The sequence below is a fragment of the Mus musculus genome, chromosome 7 (genome assembly GCF_000001635.26).
Source record: "Mus musculus strain C57BL/6J chromosome 7, GRCm38.p6 C57BL/6J".
Taxonomy (NCBI): Eukaryota; Metazoa; Chordata; class Mammalia; order Rodentia; family Muridae; genus Mus; species Mus musculus.
This window is the reverse complement of record NC_000073.6, coordinates 104947054-104962116: the sequence shown is the minus strand read 5'-3', so window position 1 is coordinate 104962116 and position 15063 is coordinate 104947054. Positions and strand designations below refer to the sequence as shown.

Genomic DNA, 15063 nt, shown 5'->3' with positions numbered 1-15063 from the left:
ATTTGTATAGTTTGAAAAATTCCTTGCAAATATACATATTTCCTTTACCTGTATATTTAAAACTGAGGCTTATCAAAAGAGAAAAAAGAAAGGATGAAAGAAAGAGCAAATGAAATAAAGGACAAAAAAGAAAGGACAGAAGAAAGGAAGGATGAAAGAAAGAATAGAAGAGAAATAAAGAGAAAAAGAGAGAACAAGAGATAAAGAGAAAGAGAAAATGAGAGAGAGAAGGAAAAGAAGAGAAAGACAAAAAAAAGAAAAAACCTCTCATATCTTTCCAGCTCCACAAGAAAGAAGAAAAAATATATCTCTTTTACTCTTCTTCATAAACCTGATTCTGAGACCCACAAAGAGAAGGGTGCTGAGTGTCCTAAATCCCTCTCTCCAAAAGTGATTGCCATCACTCTCATTCCATATTTCATGTCTATAAAAGTCTCTTCCTTCCTTCCTCCCTCCCTTCCTCCATCCCCCCCCTCTCTCTCTCCCTTCCTTCCTTCCTTCCTTCCTTCCTTCCTTCCTTCCTTCCTTCTTTCTTTTCTTTCTTTCTTTCTTTCTTTCTTTCTTTCTTTCTTTCTTTCTTTCTTTCTTTCTTTCTTTCTTCCTTCCTTCCTTCCTTCCTTCCTTCCTTCCTTTCTTTCTTTCTTTCTTTCTTTCTTTCTTTCTTTCTTTCTTTCTTCCACTTTCATCTTTGCCTTAATCCTGTCTTTTTTTCATAAGTATTATTCCATTTATTTAAAGCTCAATTATCTACCCCACATGCATCACATCCTGGGTTAGATGCCCAACACTGTAAACTAAATAAATATACATCAACAATGAGGGTAGAGGTTACAATATTGATTACTTTTGGAGGCATGTGGAGAACTGTATGAAGATTTCTGAGCTAATTCTTGAATATTTGAAGTGGTGATATCACCATAAAGTCTTACTGTTCATGGCATTTGATTGCTAGCAACAGCCACAATATTTCTTTGTTTTGTTTTGTTTTCAATATTTCTGGAAAGGAGTAGAACACTGGTTCTGAGGAACTGCAGCTTATCTAGTGTTCACAGAAACACTTTCTTTATGTAGCCTGGGCCAGTAGCTCAGTGGTAGAGCATTTGACTAGCACATGCAAGCCCTGAGTTTAATTCTCAGTGTAAACAAACATTCTTTCAAGAATGCAAATCATTGTCATTCCTTGTCTTAGATGTTTAATGTTAATTAATAATTTAAGCAATCATGTTCATGTACTTAAATATCACTTTTTTAAAAAAGGGCCTTTATCATAATAGGTGTGTTTGTGTGCATGTGTATGTGTTAACATATATGGTCGATACATGTATATACACATTTCAAATGGTTGTGGGTTATTTTTTTCTTTCAGAGTTCAAGGACAGAGAGGGAATGTCCAGTTCAAATGGAACTGAATTCCACCCCTCTTTTTTCCTCTTGCTGGGAGTTCCAGGCCTTGAAAAGTTGCATGTGTGGATTGGTTTTCCTTTTTGCTTTGTGTATTTGATTGCCCTGGTTGGGAACATCATTATCTTGTTTGTGATCAAGAGTGAACACAGTCTTCATCAACCCATGTTTTACTTCTTAGCAATGCTGGGCTCCATTGATCTAGGCCTATCCACATCCACAATTCCCAAGATGCTGGGCATCTTCTGGTTTAATTTACGGGAGATCAGCTTTGGGGGATGTGTGACCCAGATGTTCTTCATCCACATATTCACTGCAATGGAGACTGTAGTGCTGGTTGCCATGGCCTTTGACCGCTATGTTGCCATCTGCAATCCTCTGCGGTACAGTCAGATTCTCACCAACAGAACAATAGGACTCATCCTGGTGGTGGTGTTTGGAGTAAATTTCATTTTGCTCATTCCTCTGGTATTTCTCATATTGAGGCTTCCTTTCTGTGGTCACCATATAATTCCTCACACTTACTGTGAACACATGGGGATTGCTCGTCTGGCCTGTGCCAACATAAAGGTAAACATGATATTTGGGTTGATACTTATATCAATGGTGCTTGCCGATGTGCTTCTAATTGCCATCTCCTATATGCGGATACTACGAGCGGTCTTCTGCCTTCCATCCCGGGATGCCAGGCTCAAAGCACTTAACACATGTGGCTCCCACATCTGTGTCATCCTGGCCTTCTTCACTCCAGCTTTTTTCTCATTCATGACACATAGGTTTGGCAGGAATGTTCCTGCATACATTCATATTCTCCTGGCTAATCTATATGTTGTTGTTCCCCCAGCCCTGAATCCTGTCATCTATGGGGTGAGGACTAAGCAGATTCGGGATCAGGTTTTAAGCATCTTTTGGAAGAAAACATGACATAAGCCATTTCAGAGAGATGCATCTTCCTTTGGGGGAGAAAAGATTGTATTTGTCTACTACAGAATATTGTAACAAGAAAAAATAACTTTGTGACATTAGTATTGTATTTTTATTTCACTACATACCTAATACAGAACATATGGTATGATGAATATAAAAACAATCACTATGGAAATGTATGACATACTGACCAACAGAATGGGTCAAAGGATAGAGACACTTGCCACTAAGCATGATAACCTGAGTTCAATGACAGGAACCTGCTTCGAGGAAGAAAAGAAGCAACTCCTACAAGCTATCTTTTAATGTCCACAGATGCATATACTGTGGCACAATGCATATAAGCAAACACACTCAATTAACTACAGAAGAATGTGTGGAATTCCTAAGGACTGACACAATTGATTTGCAGAGTTTCATTACTTTCTAGTTTATCTCTGAGTGGTGAACAGGATGTAGCCCATTCTATTGATATTACATGTATATATTATATGCATATATATACATAATGTGTATGTATACATATATGCATAACATGTATATTATATATACATAATGTCACAAAATAGACTGTATCATATGTATGTGAATACATTATATACTTACGTATTATGAGTTTTTAATAGTTTTAATATTCTTTCATTATTTCTTAATTTCTTGTTTTTATTCTATAATTTTATTGATATTTTATCACATATCACACACTCAATCATGAAAATAGAAAACCAACAAGGTATTTAACATTTCTAAGGGTTTTCTTTTCATTTTCTGTGCCTATTCCATCTATGAGATCTTCCCATACTTTAACTAATTCTCAAAATAACTAGTTCACTCTCTGTAGAAGAGTGTGCATGTGTGTGTGTGTGTGTGTGTGTGTGTGTGTGTGTCTGTGAGTGTGCGTGTGTGTTTAGTACTGATAGATAAATTCATAAATGTAGAAATGTAGACGGCAAAGGAAGGGAGAGATAAAGAGCAAGAATGAGGGAGAGTGGGAAAAATGACAGAGGGAGAGCAGAAGGGTAAAGAAGAATGACAAATTCATGAAGCATCAATATAGTAGAAAACTTAAGGTTGTCAGGAATGGATGGATCCCCATACAGGTAAATAATATTCTCAAAAGAAAAATAAAAAAATCAACTTAAATCTCCCTAAATCAGTTACTCTCAAATTCATCAATTTAGCTATCCATTCATTGACCTTATATTAAACATCTCATAATGCCCAACCATTTCTACCTGTGTTTCTTCTTGTGAATTGAGAGGTACCACAATAATAAACTCACTTTGCACAATTCTGATTTGTATATACCTCATCATGTCTTTTAACTCACAGAATAATTGCTTAGCAATGCACATTTTTGTTTTCCAAATCTTAAGGACAACATACTCACAGTATAGATAGTTTAATATACTTTTATAAACACATAAACAATGAACTTTCAAATATCATTCTTGAAATGTTCTGTTTCCTTTTAGTGACTTGAACTTCCAGACATCCTCAGGCCTAATGTACTTCCTCCCTGGTTTCTCTCTCTTTTAGAGCTCTTTCTAATCACAACACTCCCCAGCCCTCTGCCTACATTCATATAACTGAGCAGATGCTCCAGGGAGCTCCAGACTTGTGACTTTGTGGCTGTTCTGGGCCTACTACTACCTAGTTATTGGGGATTGCAAGTTAGATACCAGGAAACACCTGATGAATGACACAGTATTTTTTTAATGGAGTTCCTAGATTTGGACCTACAAAGTAACATCCACATGCTAATTTGGTACGACTCAAATAGTTTTTGAGATTTCTATTTTATAGCATCTCACAAAGAATAGTCATATGTACATGTGCATACTTTACAGAGATATGAAATTTTGATCACAACTCAGCCCAAAATATGTTGAGCTACTGTCATTACAGCATAAGTCTTCACACTCTGACCAATTAATTGCTCCCAACATAATTTTTATCCAATATTTGAGATAACCTTATAACTTTTATATTAGATATATTATATATATATACTGAGATATATTTATATTCACACAAAACTTTGTGTGATTTATTCATATGATTTAAAATACCAGTAATTTACTGCTTGTATTACATCAAATAAATACATTAAATTATCCAATCTAGATAGACATTTGACTTTTATCTAATATTTACTGTTATGAATAAAATTGTTTTTAATACTTCTGTACATGTTGCTTTAGAGATATTTAGACTCAATTTAGAACTCCCCAGAGCATGATCGATGTGTGATAAATATAATTTTAGCATAAATGGAAAGTACCAGTTTTCTAATATTGCATCCTAATTACAGGTTTGTCAATTGTGTATCATAATAACAATTACTATACATCCTTAGAAACATCATTAGTTTTGTTGGGAGCTCAGAGGATGGATGTTCATTTGCTTGGTACCATTATACTGAGTCAAATATAATGCACTGTGGTTGTAATACATAATCTCCTAATTACTAATATGAATTCACTGTCTATTGCTCATTAGCCTTTCCTTGTTAGTAAGATACCTTTTAAATTTTGTGTCTAATTTTTAGAATACAGTCAGCTGTCTTACAAATTTATAAAGCTATTTTTATGGATTGCTATTTTTCTCAGGGATTTGTTTTAATTTCACTATCTATACAGATTATCTTTTCATTAATTTAATGGTAAATTCAAGGAATTCAAATTTTTACTAGCTGTGAAGTGTTTTTTATGAGAATTAACATTCTTGGTTTCCTATTAAATAAGTTTTTCCTAAACCAATGCCATGGAAATGTTCTTTGTAATCTTACCTTTACCTTTGGGCTAATGTTCCACCCAGAACTGATTTATACATTCAGTATTAAAATGAGTACCAATTTTCCTTATGAGTTTCTCAGTTGAGTCAAAAACCATTTTTCTTTTGTAAGTCCATCTCTGCACAGTGTGTGATACTTTTGTTACAGACCAAATGTTACCATATAGAATAGTTGGCTCCTCTACCCACTTGTTAGTTTTCTATCCCAGTGTCAATATCTCACTCTTCTAAAGACTATACTCGAATGGTAATAAATGATGCTTTCTGATATGGCTCAAATACCTTATCTAGTTCAAATGAAAATGATGGAGGGTAAAGATTGTAAGATACAGAGCAAACTAAGTCAATCAAAGATAGAAACAAAGTGGTGAGTGCTAGGAAGTTTTGAGTTTATTTTTGTTGTTGTTGCTGATTTTCGCCATAGGTTATGAGAGTTATTGAAGTTTCATGAAGTGGGGATGAGACAGAAAATTGAGAAATAAAAAAAAAATCAGAGACTTAAAGGCCTCACTGTCTGGTCTTGACCTGATTCCTAAACTCTCTGTTCTGCAACTAGAAACTTAGTTCCCACTTCTGGTCTACAGTCACAGCTTTCAGAGTTGGAAGAGTCTTACCCATTTTCCTGGGCTCCAAATACTTCATATTTGATTTATAGGCCATAATACATCAGTGACTGTATTCATAATCTTATCATCTTACCAAAATTAATTTCCCTCAACAATAATAGGTTTCCCACTACAAAGCTAATTCTTCAACCTTGACAAAAAAATTGATGAAACTTCCACTTCAATGTACATTCTTTTCCAGAAGTTTGACAAAAGCCATCATTTTAACACAGAGTTCTTATTTTCATTGTCAGCATTTGAAGTACTGAGATTCATTTGGTAGCTATAGCTACTCCAAAAATAGATGGCATTTCTTATTCTCAACAATGGTATGGCCATTTCTAGAGCAAAAAAAAAAAAAAAAAAAAAAAAAAACAATTGCTGCAAATGTCTTTTGTAATGAATAGACTACTAGAGCTATAAATCACGTGGTCTGGTTTTCTGATTCTTCTCCCATTTGTATGGTGGTTTGTTCAGATACTGTAATGATAATTAATGCTTCAGTATCAGAATACATTTCTCATTTAATAAATGCTAATTTTAATGAAACAATCATACAGGATACCATCTTGTCAGGCATTCCAGTGGGAAACACCTGTTTGCCCAGCTAACACCTCAGACACTATTTGGTATGAACACATATTATTATTACTCTGTTTTAAAAAGAAATTCTAGATAATTTTGTTCCTGATAATCTGGGGGTTATTTGGGGTTTTGTATATGAACCCCTTTATTTCCGCACAGTAGTCCTACTCAGGTGATATTTGACAACAAATTAAGAGCTACATGAAAGATGTGGCTGTAGAGAAAGGGAGAATCAATTTTCTCTAAGTACAAGTTCCCTGATAAATTATCCAATCTCAAATGGTCATCCCTAAACATATATACACATGAGCAAAACTAAATAAATTTAATATATGATATATGGATATGTGTGCATTTGAGTGAAACAATTGTAATTAAAGAGAAAGAAATAATGAATTTGAGAGGAAGTGTGGGCAACAAGGTAGGCATTAGTGGGGGTGTGTTAGAGTCTTAGGGTTTATAGCAAGAACTGATATAGCTAATTTACATGGTAGATCTACTTTTAGGTGTTTTGAAATTCTTCATGCTATAGCAAATGGACCAGTTTATAATTTCACCAAAAGCAAATAAAGGTTCCCTTTCTCTGCATCATCACCAGCATTTGTTGTGTATTTAATTATTGTTTAAACCTTGGCCATAATGACCCGAGTAAGATAAAATCTCAAAGAAATAATTTTAATTTGACTTTTCCTAATTGTTATGGATGTTGAGCACTTTAAAATGTATTTATTAGCCATTTTTATTTCTTCTTTTGAGAGTTTTTTTTTTCAGACCTGCCAAGTCCTACATGGTCATGGAAGGGACAGCATGACAGACTTGTGCGTGTGTGAGTGTGTGTGTGTGTGTGTGTGTGTGTGTGTGTGTGTGTGTGTGTGTAAAACTTCATGTTCCTCCTTGGGGAAATATTCTCCCTGTGAATGCTATTGGTGTATGTTCTCTCTGTCAAAGTTAATGACTCCATGATAATTAGCGACAACATGAATCTGGGAGACAAAAGTGTGTCTACATACTTAGCAAAAATGGTAAGTGCTGAGACTTTAAGGAAAGCCTTTAAGACTGTGGGAAAGAATTCTAAAAACACGAGTTCAAAAATATATATAAGCAGGATTTCTGAACTATCTATAATATACAAATGCAATATGAATTGTATGAGGGGCTTCCTGGACCTAAATGAACAGAGGCAGCTGCACTATGAGAGAGCTTGTCAGAAAGATACAAAGGCAGGCAGATACACAGGCAGGCACAGTTCAAGGCCAGCCTGGAACAGGGAGAATTTAGGCCCAGGCATGGTGGGAAGAATGATCTCAAAAACTGGATCCCACCCAGCTAGCTTATTGTCTGGTATTACAAAGGCAGGCAGATCTCTAAATTCATTTACAATGTTAAGAAAAATGTGCTTGTGAATTTTTCTTAGAAGTCAAGGGGTTAAAGTAAAAATATTATTATTAGTATGATAATTAAGAGGGACCCTTGGGTGTATGGTTGAATTGTTATGTAAATAAAAGACTGGACTTTAGTCTGAGAGCTGAGCTATCCAGTGCATAAAACTGTCTCTAACAGAACATAGGCTATGACTTCTAGATGATCTTTTTCTCAGTCCCAAACACACCTTCTACAAAACCCCTCTCCAAGCTGAGGCTTGTCCTTGTCACAAGCCTGTAAAAATCCTATAAAAAGTGATTTACAGATTTAGTGCAACCTCATTCAATAGTCACTTGACATTCTTCACAGAAATAGGAAGCAAAACATTCTATAACTCTTATGGAAACACAGAAGAACCTTGATAGCCAAAGAAACAATGAACAAAAATTTCAGTGCTGGAGTGATTCTCAGTCTACATTTCAAGACATGTTACTGAGCTATACTAGTAAAAAGAGAATGATACACACACACACACACACACACACACACACACACACTCACACACACACACACTCACACACACACATGAACACCATCTATCTATCTATCTATCTATCTATCTATCTATCTATCTATCTATCTATCATCTATCTATCTATCTATCTATCTATCTATCTATCTATCTATCTACATAGATAGAAGAGAAGTAGGGGATTCAGAGACAGTGATGAGGCTATGTGTAGGGTATCAGTCTATACAAATGGAATCAGTCAGAACTGGTTAGATTATTCTGAGATGACAAACATTGATACAGATTTAGCATGTTAATTGTAGTATTATTACCTCATTTACATGTAAAGGATAAGAATATTGACCTCACGAAGCCAAAATCAGAGATGTGTTTACCCAAGCTGAGAAGAAATTAAATGTGAATATATGATCAGATAACAAAGCTTTCATTTAGGATAGGAGTATATTTTAGAAATTAATGAACAGTATAAATTTTGATAGATATGCCATTGACTTTTAACAATGTACACCTATACCAAATAATCACTGCATACTTTTACTGTGTATAATCTTTGATTGAGCATTAACCACTTTTTTAAAATAAGGAGAACACTTGGTGGGGGGGGCTGGCTTACAGCTACAGAGGTCCCGTTCATTATCATAAAGGTGGGAGCACAGCAGCTTCCACTCAGCACAGTGAAGAGCTGAGACATCTATATCTCCATCTGAAGGCCTCTGGAACTGGCTCCCATGTGGTTAGGAGGAGGGCCTCAAAGTCCACCCCCCACAATGACTGACACACTTCCTCCAACAAGGCCAGACCTACTCCAAAAGGGTCACACCTCCTAATAGTGCCAGACACTTGGACAAGCATATTCACATCACTACAGTGGGTGATTTAGAATATATTATTAATGTTTTTAATCTGCTCAGCATCTCACAGCCATCAAGCAATTAGTCACCATGTTTTTTTGCTGTACATTCATTGATCACTTTTATACTGGGCATTCATAGAGTTTTCAACGGATTCATAAATTTTCAAGCATTGTTTATTCAAGTATTTATTTTGTCCCTTCATACCATCCTACACTAACTTTAATTGTATAGATATTGGTCCATTGAGTTCGTGTTGCAGCGTTTCTGGTGTTCTGCTCATTTTGTTCTTTCTGCCTCTTTCTCTCTAAGTTTCCTTTTAATGGCCTCTATTCAGGTTCAATAATATTTTCTTCCTCAGTTTTCGATCTACTGCTGATTTCATGTCATTCCATCTCTATCACAGTAATTGTGTCTAAAACTGTGTTATCGTGTGTGTATACATATGCATGTGTATGTGTGCACATGAATGTGCATGGAAGTAGAGACAAGAAGTTCATGTCATGAGTCTTCCTCGGTGGCTTTTTGCCTTATTTCCTCCTTAGTGCCATTTTCCTTTTTTTAATGTACATATCTATGTATTTATGTTGCCAAGCCCTACAAACCATCTGGGATCCACATGGTAGAAAGAGAGAACCAACTTATGTAATTGTGCTCCTGACCTACAAAACTTTCCACACCACAATAATACCACTCCATGTAAACACACATTTGCTCACACACCCACACATTATATCCATACATTTATACATGAACACAAACCAGTTATAAATAAAAACAATGAGGTAATAAGTGGATAAATTAAATAGGTAGAGGACAAGAGTTAAGTTCAATGTGGTGTCTAGAAGTGTAGCTTTATTTTTTTCCTTGACATGTAAATTGTGAACTCAGTGGAATCTTTTTTGGGAGGGCTTTGTGGAATCTTTTGGGGGAGGACTTTTACAGTTATGTACTTTTACCAACGGTTATTAATTATGAACACCAATATATTTCCTCATTATGCTTTTATTTATGCATATAATGAATTTGTATCATGTTCCCCTCCTAGTGCCCTGCTTTTTCCCTTTGCACTTACACTAAGTCCCTTCTCAGCTTTTCTTCTTGTTGCTTTCACTGTTTTCTTCATTTCTTTTCCATTTTCTTTGCTGACCAACATTTTACTAGTGTTATTGTCACATACCTATGGTGAGGGATAACTCACCAGACCCTGGACGAATTACCAATAGTTACATCATGTAGAAAACACGTCTCAAGGGGCACAAGTCCCTTCTGGTCCCCACCAGCACAAGGGTAGCTTGGGCGCAGAGTCTGCAGACACCCGCAAGGTACCCACAGGACCCTCCATGGGATCTTAAGACCTCTGGTGTGTGGAACACAGCTGCTGCTCCAATCCAATTTCACTGGACCTGAGACTGCATTAATTAGGGAAGCAGAAAACCCGGCCTGAAAAGGAGCACAAGTCCCTTCCTGTCCACACCAGCACTGGGTTACCTTGGGTGAAGAGTCTGTGGACACCCACAAAGTACCCACAGGACCCTCCATGGGATCTTAAGACCTCTGTGAGTGGATCACAACTTCTGCCAGAGGCAGGTTTGAACACCAGATATCTGGGCACCTTCCCTGCAAGAGGATAGCTTGCCTGCAGAGAGTACTCTGAACACTGAAACTCAGGCGAGAGCTAGTCTCCTAGGTCTACTGATACAGGCTAACATAATCACCTGAGGAACAAGCTCTAACCAGAGACAACTACAACAACTAACTCCAGAGATTACCAGATGCCTAAAGGCAAACGTAAGAATCTTACTAACAGAAACAAAGACCACTCTCCATCATCAGAAGCCAGCACTCCCACCCCACCCAGTCCTGGGCACCCCAACACACCCGAAAAACTAGACCCAGATTTAAAAGCATATCTCATGATGATGGTAGAGGACATCAAGAAGGACTTTAATAACTTACCTAAAGAAATACAGGAGAACACTGCTAAACAGGTAGAAGACCTTAAAGGGAAAGCACCAAAAATACCTTAAAGAATTGCAAGAAAACATGACCAAACAGGTGATAGAATTGAATAAAACCATCTAAGACCTAAAAAGGGAAGTAGAAACAATAAAGAAAACCCAAAGTGAGGCAACACTGGAGATAGAAAACCTAGGAAAGAAATCTGGAACCATATATGCAAGCATCAGCAACAGAATACAAGAGATGGAAGAGAGAATCTCAGGTGCAGAAGATTCCATAGAGAACATCAGCACAACAATCAAAGAAAATACAAAATGCAGAAAGATCCTAACTCAAAACATCCAGGAAATCCAGGACACAATGAGAAGACCAAACCTACAGATAATAGGAGTAGATGAGAATGAAGATTTTCAACTTAAAGGGCCAGCAAATATCTTCAACAAAATTATAGAAGAAAACGTCCCAAACCTAAAGAAAGAGATGCCCATGAACATACAAGAAGCCTACAAACTCCAAATAGACTGGACCAGAAAAGAAATTCCTCCCGACACATAATGATCAGAACAACAAATGCACTAAATAAAGAGAGAATATTAAAAGCAGTAAGGGAGGAGTCCCGGTACTGGAGGGTGCAGCAAGTGCTTCCTGGATCCCGCGGAGGTCACGAGTAATGTGACAGCAACTTGACAGGCGGCTTCAGAGAGGCGACTGAACTGCGGGAACACCGGGGCAGGTCTTCCCAGGCTGGAGTGCGCGTGCGTCTGCAGAGGAGTGGAGATCGATTCTGCGAGGAAAAGGGGTTCATCATGGCGGATGATCTAAAGCGATTCCTGTACAAAAAGTTGCCAAGTGTTGAAGGGCTCCATGCAATTGTTGTGTCAGATAGAGACGGGGTGCCGGTTATTAAAGTGGCTAATGACAGTGCCCCAGAGCACGCCCTGAGACCTGGCTTCCTATCCACGTTTGCCCTCGCAACAGACCAAGGCAGCAAACTCGGACTTTCAAAAAACAAAAGCATCATCTGCTACTATAACACCTACCAGGTGGTTCAGTTCAATCGTTTGCCTCTGGTGGTGAGTTTCATAGCCAGCAGCAGTGCCAACACAGGACTAATTGTCAGCCTAGAAAAGGAGCTAGCTCCATTATTTGAAGAACTGATAAAAGTTGTGGAAGTGTCTTAATCCAGCAGTGGTTCTGATGCACACCTTGGTCTCACTGCAGCAACCCTGGACCAGGCCAGCAACCTTCCGACCACAATAGTACTTGTAGCTATGTATTCAGAAGGCCGCTTTTCCACATTACACTAAAGAAGAGCCTATCGCTATAATTTATAGACAGATCAATTGTTATATTTATGTGTATAAAATCTTTTCTTACTTAGTGAGATCTGAGAACACCACAGAAATGGTCATTCGATTGCAGCTCCCATGGAGTTAGTGCAGGCACCTGAAAGTGAGTGGTATCTGTCCAGAGCAGAGGGTCAGACCGGGACCGTGAAGCCCTTGAGCCAGCAGGCACACCTGCTGAACTCTGCTCCACTCCATAAGCCGAAGACCCTTTAACTGAGAATAATAATGAGGTCATATTTTTCTTCAGATTATATTTTATTTCTTTGCATTGTGAGGAAGATGAAATGGCTTAGTAAAAACAATTAAGTACAATCACTAACGCACCCTCTGTGTTCTCGGTGAGGATGAGTTACTAATGGATTTGATTCTTCAGGGTGCTGCTGTTCACTGAGAGCACAATCACTGCTTATGATGTCTCTCCGCGTTGCTGTAACCGTGCTTCCACCATTGTGTTCTTTGTACAATTGAAATGCATGTTACTGAGTTCTGTTTCCTTATCAGGATGTATATAAAATGACAGGATGGCCATTTTTTATACATGTGTATAAATAAAATAGTATTTTTAAAGGTAAAAAAAAAAGCAGTAAGGGAAAAAGGTCAAGTAACATATAAAGGCAGGCCTATCAGAATTACATTGGACTTTTCACCAGAGACTATGAAAGCCAGAAGATCCTGGACAGATGTTATACAGACACTAAGAGAACACAAATGCCAGCACAGGCTACTATACCCAGCCAAACTCTCAATTACCATAGATGGAGAAACCAACAAAAGTATTCCACTACAAAACCAAATTCACACATTATCTTTCCACAAATCCAACCCTTCAAAGGATAATAACAGAAAAAAAAATCAATACAAGGATGGAAACCACGCCCTAGAAAAAGCAAGAAAGTAATACCTCAACAAATCAAAAAGAAGACAGCCACAAGAACAGAATGACAACTTGAAAACCAAAAATAATAGGAAGCAACAATTACTTTTCCTTAATATCTCTTAATATCAATGGACTCAATAGCCAAATAAAAAGACATAGACTAACAGACTGGCTACACAAACAAGACCCGATATTCTGCTGCTTACAGGAAACACATCTCAGGGAAAAAGACAGACACTACCTCAGAGTGAAAGGCTGGAAAACAATTTTCAAGCAAATGGTCTGAAGAAACAAGCTGGAGTAGCCATTCTAGTATCGAATAAAATTGACTTCCAACCAAAGTTATCAAAAAAGACAAGGAGGGACACTTCATACTCATCAAAGGTAAAATCCTCCAAGAGGAACTCTCAATTCTGAATATCTATGCTTCAAATGCAAGGGCAGCCACATTCATTAAAGAAACTTTAGTAAAGCTCAAAGCACACATTGAACCTCACACAAAAATAGTGGAAGTCTTCAACACACCACTTTCATCAATGGACAGATTGTGGAAACAGAAACTGAACAGGGACACAGTGAAACTAACAGAAGTTACGAAACAAATGGGCTTTACTGATATCTACAGAACATTTTATCCTAAAACAAAAGGATATACCTTCTTCTCAGCACCTCATCATACCTTCTCCAAAATTGGCCAAATAATTGCTCACAAAACAGGCCTCAACATATACAAAAATATTGAAATTGCCCCATGCATCCTATCAGGCCACCATGGAGTGAGGCTAATCTTCAATAACAACATAAATAATGGAAAGCCAACATTCACGTGGAAAATGAACAACACTCTTCTCAATGATACCTTGGTCAAGGAAGGAATAAAAAAAGAAATTAAAGACTTTTTAGAGTTTAATGAAAATGAAGCCACAACATATCCAAACTTATGGGACACTATGAAAGCATTTCTAAGAGGGAAACTCATAGCTCTGAGTGCCTCCAAAAAGAAACTAGAGAGAGCACACACTAGCAGCTTGACAACACACCTAAAAGCTATAGAAAAAAAGAAAGAAAATTCACCTAAGAGGAGTAGATGACAGGAAATAATCAAACTCAGGGGTGAAATCAACCAAGTGGAAACAAGAAGAACTATTCTAAGAATCAACCAATCAAGGAGCTGGTTCTTTGAGAAAATCAAGAAGATAGATAAACCCTTAGCCAGACTCACTAGAGGGCACAGGGACAGCATCCTATTTAACAAAATCAATAATTAAAAGTGAGACATAACAACAGATCCTGAAGAAATCCAAACCACCATCAGATCCTTCTACAAAAGGCTATACTCAACAAAACTGGAAAACCTGGATGAAATGGACAAATTTCTAGACAGATACCAGGTACCAAAATTAAATCAGGATCAAGTTAACGATCTAAACAGTCCTATATCCCCTAAAGAAATAGAAGCAGTCATTAATAGTCTTCCAACCAAAAAAAACCCAGGACCAGATGGGTTTAGTGCAGAGTTCCATCAGACCTTCAAAGAAGATCTAATTCCAGTTCTGCAAAAACTATTCCACAAAATAGAAGTAGAAGGTACTCTACCCAACTCATTCTATGAAGCCACAATTACTCTGATACCTATACCACAGAAAGATCCAACAAAGATAGAGAACTTCAGACCAATTTCCCTTATGAATATCGATGGAAAAATACTCAATAAAATTCTCAGTAACCGAATCCAAGAACACATCAAAACAATCATCCATCCTGACCCAGTACGTTTTATTCCAGGGAAGCAGGGATGTTTAATATACGAAAATCC

The 15063-nt window shown here is 37.2% G+C and overlaps 1 protein-coding gene and 1 pseudogene across 1 annotated transcript; both read left to right on the top strand.

The window, feature by feature from the left end:
* The first annotated feature begins 1386 nt into the window (after positions 1 to 1386).
* Olfr670 (olfactory receptor 670) lies at positions 1387 to 2325 on the top strand. Its single transcript, NM_207146.1, has one exon. It carries the CDS (start codon positions 1387 to 1389, stop codon positions 2323 to 2325), a length of 939 nt encoding a protein of 312 aa, NP_997029.1.
* On the top strand, positions 11682 to 12941 carry Gm5900 (predicted pseudogene 5900; annotated as a pseudogene).

Bases quoted from the DNA above. Each gene is read 5' to 3' on its own strand.
- Olfr670 (NM_207146.1), top strand. From the start codon at position 1,387: ATGTCCAGTTCAAATGGAACTGAATTCCACCCCTCTTTTTTCCTCTTG.